Source organism: Chrysochloris asiatica, unplaced genomic scaffold (genome assembly GCF_000296735.1).
Source record: "Chrysochloris asiatica unplaced genomic scaffold, ChrAsi1.0 scaffold00046, whole genome shotgun sequence".
NCBI lineage: Eukaryota > Metazoa > Chordata > Mammalia > Afrosoricida > Chrysochloridae > Chrysochloris > Chrysochloris asiatica.
The window spans coordinates 14,607,424-14,616,314 of NW_006408564.1; the positions used below are offsets into that span (position 1 = coordinate 14,607,424).

At 40.7% G+C, this 8,891-nt stretch overlaps 1 protein-coding gene across 2 annotated transcripts in view; it reads left to right on the forward strand.

The window, feature by feature from the left end:
- Positions 1–8,891, forward strand: part of PTPRG (protein tyrosine phosphatase, receptor type, G) — a 1,006,925-nt gene that overhangs the window by 976,559 nt on the left and 21,475 nt on the right. For both annotated transcript variants that reach the window (XM_006862095.1, XM_006862096.1), the window contains 5 exons: positions 889–971; positions 1,164–1,298; positions 2,259–2,393; positions 5,742–5,914; positions 7,228–7,363. In XM_006862095.1, the coding sequence (XP_006862157.1) occupies positions 889–971; positions 1,164–1,298; positions 2,259–2,393; positions 5,742–5,914; positions 7,228–7,363 (662 nt within the window). The remainder of the gene's footprint in view (positions 1–888; positions 972–1,163; positions 1,299–2,258; positions 2,394–5,741; positions 5,915–7,227; positions 7,364–8,891) is intronic.

Sequence of the window (8,891 nt, forward strand, 5' to 3'; positions counted from 1 at the left end):
TACAGGAGCAGAAAGCCTCATCTTTCTCCCACAGAACAGCTGGTAGTTTCGAACTGCTGGCCATGAGATTAGCAGACCAATTCGTAACCACTACGCTACCAGAGACATTTAAAAAGTGTTTGATACAGATGGAGTTTAGTAATGTCCAGGCTAACCCCCACTCTCTGGTCTGCTCTTTGAACTAACTCTTTATGATCATGACTCTGAACACAAATTCAGATTTGCTTTTGCCCACTCTGTTTCTGCCCTCAACTTCTTTTTACTTCATTTTCTGCCTTAAAGGAGTTGCTCACTCCATTGCCCAAATACAGACATCCCCTCCCCTTTTGTTCTTAAACTAAGTAAAGGGGATCCAAAAATCTGATGATTTCAGATTCCTGAAATTTGATCACTCCTAACAAGCAATTCTACTTGTTACTTAGGTTGTATTGGAATAGCAGGGATTCCGACTGAATTTAATAATCAAATCTCCTGAAAATAGATGTTCTGGAGTTGAATGGCAACCACCCTTTTACATCTGCATTCATCAGGATGGGGAGGGACTATGGTAATCAAAGACCTTTGTGCTGGGTTTCAAAATACAGGACAAGGATGTTTTGGAGGATTGCAGTTTTCAATAGTTGTGCATGGAACTACTTAGGATGTTAATTTGCATTTGTAGAAAGTCCCAGGTCAGAGCACTAGTTAAGAGGTGGTCCTATGTCTTTGAGATGGGACTAAATGATATGTGTGTTTTTTTTTTTTAACTATTTAGTTGTCCTTTTTTTGCCAAAAAGTTTATGGAGGACACTCTGGGAGATGCCACATTGCATGTTTGCCTTGTTTTGTGCTTTAGAATGCTGCTAGTTTTGAATTATACATTTTGTTTTTGCTTTTTGTCCTCTATAGATGATCACAGTAGGGTGAAGTTAAGACCTTTACCAGGAAAAGACTCTAAGCACAGCGACTACATTAATGCAAACTATGTTGATGTAAGTCAGACATGTTTTTATGAACCTGTTTCTAAAAATTGAAGAGCGTAGCAGAGACTGTTGAATGTATTTTAATACTGTATGGAGCCTTCACTTAAAACACAGACAATTCAGTGTGGAAGGCACGTGAATTATTAACTAATCATCTGTGAGACTGCTTTTATCTTACTCTGTGCTGCGTCATCTTTGAAGGGTTACAACAAAGCAAAAGCCTACATCGCCACCCAGGGACCTTTAAAGTCGACATTTGAAGATTTCTGGAGGATGATTTGGGAACAAAACACTGGAATCATTATCATGATTACGAACCTTGTGGAAAAAGGAAGAGTAAGAGGCTTTTTCTTAATCATGCACATTCATTTCAAAATATTTATGGAGAGTGCCTGCTCTAGGATAGGAACTTGACCAGGTATAAAGAGTTACAGAAACGAAAAATATTCTCCCTGCTCTGCCCTTGCTTGTGGTCTGGTAGGAAAGACTGCTAAGCACATAAAAGCATGGATTAAATGTGATGGAGGAGATGCATGGGGTACTCGGGGACATTGCACAATGCAAAAGTGCATAGTCTAGTAAGAGATTTTGTAAAGAATCTAGTATCAGAGGTGGGTGTTGAAGGAGTTACAGAAAAGAAAAGGACAGGGGACAGAAGGAACAAATGCAGGGAAATCAGAAGGGCCTGAGTGGTCAAGGAACGCTTCCTCGTTGAGATTGAAGTATGGAGTGCTCAACACTGTCACCGTCAGTAAGAAAACCTCTTTAGGTAAAATAATATGGTGAACATTGTAGAATGTATGAATCTTGAGTGCACCCTAAAAGATGATGCTAGTCCAGGCTGGTATAAAGGTTTAGATTCCTTGCTTAAAAGTACTACTGCTTCTATAGGACTCTGGTGTCCCTCGTTTTGCTTTTGATGACCCAAATATGTAACGTGCAGATTCGCATAGTCAAAAGGAACTTTCCATAAATTCAGCCCAGCCTCCCAAAGAGTTTTTATGCTCCTTCCTCCTACAGCAGATCCTCGACACGTTTCTTACAGGTCAGCTCTACAAGGTTTTTTGTTGTTTTTTGCTGAGCTCCTCTTTCAGGTGTATCAAATATTCAAGGATGATCACAAATACTAGGCCTATTTTCCAAATGATCTTGCCCAAATGTATGCCAAACCATCAGCTGCTTTTTTCGGTCAACTCAGTGACAGCATTACCTTGGTTTTCACACTGTCATTTGAAATTACTTACCAGTAGCCGAACTGTGGCATAAATAAATTCTCTTTTTCAACTTTGTTTACAGCGAAAATGCGATCAGTATTGGCCAACAGAGAATAGTGAAGAGTATGGGAACATTATTGTCACACTGAAGAGCACAAAAGTACATGCCTGCTATACCGTTCGTCGTTTCTCAGTCAGAAATACGAAAGTGAAGAAGGTACTGAGGGTCGGTGTGGGCTGCAACAAGGGCATCTCATTGTACACTTGTATGAAAACGAATATAAGGCAAGGGCCCAATCTCGTTACAACTTGGTTTAAAATAAGTATGTTTAAAACATTTTTCCCACAACTCATTTGATTGGCACATAATAGAATTTAACTGGCCTGGTTGAATGATTTCATCCGTGCATGAACAAAATAGAAAAAGGTCCTCTTAAGGTTGGAGTTGTTAAGTACCATTGAGTCAGTTTCGACCCTAAGCAACCCTGTATAGGGTTTCCAAGGAACAGCTGGTGAACTTGAACCACTAACCTTGCAGTTCAAACTGACTTTGCAGTCCAGCGCATACATAACCCAGAGCGCCACACCAGGACTCCCAAAAGTTTCATTTTAAAGAAAATGGTTCTCATGAAGTTAGGGTTGTTGTTGTTGAAAGGTCTGGGTAACAGTCTTCAAAAACGGCAGCCTCTGTTTAGTGGTTAAACTTTTTTTTAAATTCCAATTTTCTGACAGCTTTAAAGCAGTGTTTCCCAATGTGTGTTACAAGGAATACCTAGTACTGCAGGATGCTCTGTAAAATCAGATTCTGCTATTCAGTAAGTATGAAGAGTGCTGTATAAGATGTTCCCTATTAGAAATTTACCCAAAGAAAACCCAACAAACATGACTAGAGAGTTAAGAAACCATCGTGACTTTGTTTTGCCCAGTGTCTCCTAATGTGACATAACAGTACAGAACCTTTTCTATTGTGTTATTAATATCCTGAAAGCCTATAGTACTTTCATGTTATCCCAATTTTGGTTTTTCAAAATCCACTGTCACAGCAGTGTCATGAATTCTAGGAAGATGTTTATTAAGAAAAGATAATTCATCCATAGAAACTTAGGTTTATGGCAGTGCTTTGTAGCAATGTTGCTGTGTACCATCAAGTCAGTTCTGACTCATAGTGACTATGTATACGGTTTCCAGAGAATGGCTAGTGGGTCTGAACTGCTGACCTTGCAGTTGGTAGTCCAGTGCTTATCTGACAGCACCACACTAGGATTCCTTTAGTAGCAGTGTTGTTACTGTTACGTGCTACTGGCTCACAGTGACCTGTATAGGGTTTCCGAGGAGCAGCTGTTAGGTTTGAACCACCAGTCTATTGCTGTGCTTATCTTGCAATGCCACACCAGGAGTCCTTCTGTAGCAATAATTTGGGGAAAAAATGAGTCTTGGACATGTCTGAGAGAGTGTGAAATTGGTAGTTCCGTTGCCCCAGAAGAATTACCTTTTACTCTGAATTTTATATGTGGAGCTAACCTTTACTCAAGGACAACCTCTTGTTATGTATAGTTATTTCCAAGAACGACAGAAGTCGATGAAGATCAACAACACTCGATTTATCTGTGTTCTCTATAATAATACAGCCGTTAGCTGGCTCAAGCTAACCAATGGCAGATATAAAACATACTACTCAGAGGGGCCCTTCTGGGTTTTAAGCAGTACCCCCTCCCCTCTTACTTTGGAATCTGGTTAGGTCAAAGAAGGAAGTCTAGGGTTGACAACAGGAAAAAGTCATAGGTGAAAATGAGAAAGAAGCAGAGGCGGCAGAAGAACGTTTTACAAACTCAAGCTGTCAAGGCCTTGTAACCCTGGGCCACAGCACAGTGCCTTACAGTGTTGATGGGTACATTGATCGGTTCAGCATGGTATTGCAGCAACTGATCCATGGGGAGAAATGTCTCATCCAAAATAGTTATGTTGTAATAATTCAGACAGTGCTGCCTCAGTTGTCAGATAGGGTCTTCCCTCTGCCTGGAGCATGTACGGCAACTGCTAGCACTGGCGCTCGTGAAGATCCAACCTGGACAGTGGAGAAGAAGTGGGAGTTAAACCCTTAGTCCTGTGGAAGAAAATCCCTAAGGCTAAACCAATCACGAAAGAACAAATATGCACGAGAACCACTATTAACAAAAAGTCCAGAAAAGGTTCATACACAGAAAGAAGCATTTGTTAACGGTTACCAAGAGTAAATCACTAACTGAGGGTTGTTGACACATTAACTTGGGTGAAGGATGCAGTAATCGTAAAAACAGACAATATCTATGCATACATACATAGGTACAGATGAATAGAAGTATTCATACATACAAGTACATAGAGGTGGGACTAAAAAACTTCATGGAAATACATAATGGTTTGTTTTCCATGAATTTTTTTAATCCCTCTTGTATACATTGTTGTTGTTAAGTGTTGTTGAGTTTGTTCCAACTCACAGCAACCCTTATATAGGATTTCTGAGGAATGACTGGTGAATTTGAAACTCCAACTGTGTGGTTAGCAGTCCAGTGCTTATCCTACAGTTCCACACCTAGGCTGAGGGCATTACTACAGACATATTTGTATGTGCTGCAAAGTTGTGAAAACTTGTAAGATTTAACCAAATACCTTGAGGGGAGTAAATGATAGGACTTAGGATCATAGTGTCAGGGAACTCCTAGATCGGTTGGATAACATAGTCCACAAATACAGTGTTCTCTCATGCCACTATGGTGAGTAGCTGTCTCCTACAGGGATCAGTTTTCAGCCAAAGAACAGACAGGCCTGAGGCCAGGGTGGCCAAACTTCTTCTCTCATACTTCAGACATATTGTCAGGAGGGACCAGTCGCTGGAGAAGGATATCATATTTGGTAAGATGGAGGGTCAGAGAAACAGAGGAAGACCCCCAGCGAGATGGATTTGCAAAGTGGCAGCATCAGTGGGCTCAAGCATGGCAACAATTGTGACGCTGGCCCAGGACCAGGCAGTGTTTCGTTCTGTTGTACATGTCGCTATGTGTCGGTACCGACTCGATGGCAGTTAAAAACAACTTAAAGGAAATAATAACACCAGAAATGTGTTCTTCAGTACAACCAGCCTTACCAAACCAAAAGGATAGATGACATAGCTGAGAAGGCATGAAAGATGACTGACTGGGAAGGGCAGGAGCGCTGGTACATTGAGAGGACCGCAGCCGCTGCCACCAAAGAAAATGTGTAAAGAATACTCAATAGGAAATGGATTGGCACTGTCAACTTTCACCCAAACTACAAGAAAAATTTTAAAAAATGAAGTATTGTAGGCAGAATACTATTCCAAATGCAAAATGGATAGTTCTAAATCCAAAAAGTTGATGTTAAACTTTCATTTAAATAGTCCATTTATTGGCATGAGAGATGGTCACAAAGCAGCAGGAATGCAGCTGAGTTACGAGAGAGGCGGGATCAGGTTCTCGTTTCCTGACAAAACCCTTCGTGATTTTTATACAGAATACCCAAAGCCCACCTCCTGCTTAAAAACATCTACTTTCATCTTTGTCATCAGGGTCAGAAGGGAAATCCCAAGGGCCGTCAGAATGAAAGAATAGTGATCCAGTATCACTACACACAGTGGCCAGACATGGGTGTCCCCGAGTATGCCCTCCCAGTCCTGACCTTCGTGAGGAGATCCTCAGCAGCCCGGACACCGGACATGGGGCCTGTGTTGGTTCACTGCAGGTACGGTGGCTCTTTGTTTCCAGTCTGGGATTCAGCCTAGGATGTGGGCAGATCAGGGAACATGTGCCCCGTGATCTCGGCTTACTATGACTGTTCTGCTTCGAGTTAGAAATCGAGTTTTCTACTGAAAACTGGGAGGAATAATACCTTTTACTAATGGGACTTCTCAGTAACTATCATCCCATTAAGAAATCACCAATTGCATATACTTGTACAAGTTTAAAAAAAACAAAATTTTTAATGTTTTCAGAGGATGAACTTCTAGTTTTGATGACATCACCTTATTTCCTATTAACAAAATCCTCATTATTTATAGGGAAATTTTAGGCTGATCCTAATAAATAAAAATCTGACCTTTAAACACAAGCTTCATACAACTGATACTTTTAAGTTTTTATATATTGCTTTTCTGTAGAGTTCCTCTAAAAAATAGTATTTATGGTATGTGTGAAAGGATATTCTAATTTATACATGCCATGTAAAACACCTTCCTAAAAGCACGAGGGAAACTTTATATGAAACTTATTTTCTTAACTACCTTAAACAACAGCAGTTGGTTGTTTAAAAATGTTCTTATTATGTTTCATTTGTAATTGCATTCTTAGTTGTTGTTGTTTTAACTTTAGTATTCAAATAGTTGTTCCTTATTCTGTGATTTATGTTGCATAGGTATTCAGAATTTTCTATGCATTTCTTTGGAGTTGTTCTTACGATACGCTGTTGTAAAGCAAATTCTTTGCAAAAGTTGGAGCCCATGAGAATGGCACATTTTTAGTGACCCACTTAGGGATCACTGAAATAGAGACAATAGCCTATCCAACAATGGGTATAAAGGGAATTGTGCTAGATGGAGATCCTCCTAGGAGATGCTGCCAAAAGCCTTATTCAGTGCTACAGAACTCAGATCTTTTTGGGTACTTTGGTTTTGGTCGATTTTTTAAATAGTTAGGAAATGTGAGTAAAAGGAGGTCAGTTTTTTTCAGATACATTATTATTATTCTGTATTAAAGGAAGGCACCCTTTCAAGATAAGAATGTTTTAATAGTGAGTGTATTAGTAAGGTTCTAAGTTGCTGGCAATAAAAGCCGACTGGTAAGTTGTATAAAAAAAGGGACTCACTGATTGCAGGGGGCACTGCTGAAGGAGGAGCACCTCTCTGTTCCTTGCATCACTGAGTGACTTTCAGGTGTTTGAGCTGCCAGGGAGGTTGAAATGGCAAGTACAGAATACTATTCGTCCAGCTCCTATGGTATCATTGTTTCCATTCCATGGTTAATGACAATAGAGCAAAACTCTGTCTTCGTTTCTTACAGTGCCGGAGTGGGCAGGACAGGCACCTACATTGTGATAGACAGCATGCTGCAACAGATCAAAGACAAAAGCACAGTCAATGTCCTGGGATTCCTTAAACACATCAGGACGCAGCGTAACTACCTCGTCCAGACAGAGGTGAGCACATGTTTTAGTAAAGAGCTGAGTGATGGGAAGGACACAGATTCATTTTCTAAGGGTAGAGGGAATTTACAGGTTTGTATTCGAAAACACCCTATTCTTTGTATCACCGATTACGATTTCTATGTGGGTCTTAACAAAGTACACCAGCACGTAAAAAGCAAAACCGTTCTATCTAGTGCTGTATTAGATGCTCGGAGAAGACAAACATGCTGTCTGGCCTGAGAACTATCCATTGGTGGGTGGCTCGAATTACCTGCACCTACTGTTTCAGGCACTGTATAGACTACAGCGATAAAATGGCCCTAAAATAAGTCAGCTATGAATTTCATTAGCCTAGCCATAAAGTATTCAAAAGAACTCACTGGTGTTATGGATTGAATTATTTCCCCCCAGAGATATGCGGTAATACTTACAACTCATGGGATTATAACTATCTATCGTCAGAACCTTTCTGTTACATGAAAGAGGCAGAATTAACGCAGGGTGTGTCTTGAATCACTCTGTTTTTTTTAAGCTTTTACTGTGTATTGAGTGAGTGAAGGCTTACAGGGCACATCTCCATTTTTACATTCAGCAAATCACTGCAATGATTACAATCCACTCCTTGCACCCTTAGCCAACAGTGTTTACCCTCTATTCCCCTTTTTTTTTTTTGTGAACATACCACACTGTAAATCTGTATTTGCTTAAATGTCTAAAGGGCACATTTTCCAAGCCAGCCTCCTGTCTGCAGGCACACTGTTTTTCTCAGTCCATGGGTCTGTAGTCCTCTGCTGCTCTGTCTCTCTGTCTCTCTATGCCATTGCCTCTGCCACCATCTCTGTTGTCGCCGCTTTTTCTGGTCAGGATCCCTCGTTCCTCTCATGTTCTTCCAGCTTGATGGTCCTGGGGTCCCCTGTTCCTGAAATGACAGATTAACTGCTCCCCACTTTTAGTGCACTTCTTCTACATTTACGTTGTGACAATCACCATTAGACCTGAAAACAGCTCAAAAATTGAATCATAAAATCCTGTCCTCCTCACAACCAGACCCATCTGGACATGATGAAAACCCTCGTGAAAGCTTGTAAGCCAGCCACTTTGTACCTTTATAGCCCCCAGTTTTGGTAGCCGAAGTTGAAATTGCCATTTCCTATCAATTCAGTGTACTGAGGAGATATGCTGGATCCGTGATATGAAGAACCCTTCCTTTTTCAGTTGGAATTTGGGGCACTCTCATCTATAATCAAGGGTCCAGTTGATCAAGTTGTAGCAATTCATGCTTGCTCCTGTGTTATACTTCTTTATCTACATCTGGTTGAATTCTGCTCAGCAAGCCATCCAGGCTAGCTCCAAAGGACTCTACAAGTCTGGGAGTTCTCACATGCTTTCTCCCGCTTCAGATCATCTAGCTACTTTATTCTTAACTTTCAGCCCTCAGTGGCTAGGTCAGTATATTTGGGTTAGGGAGTTCACACATCTCCCTGAACTTCAAACTTCTCCCTCTCATCTCAAAGTCATAGAGCGTCTATGGAATATGGTC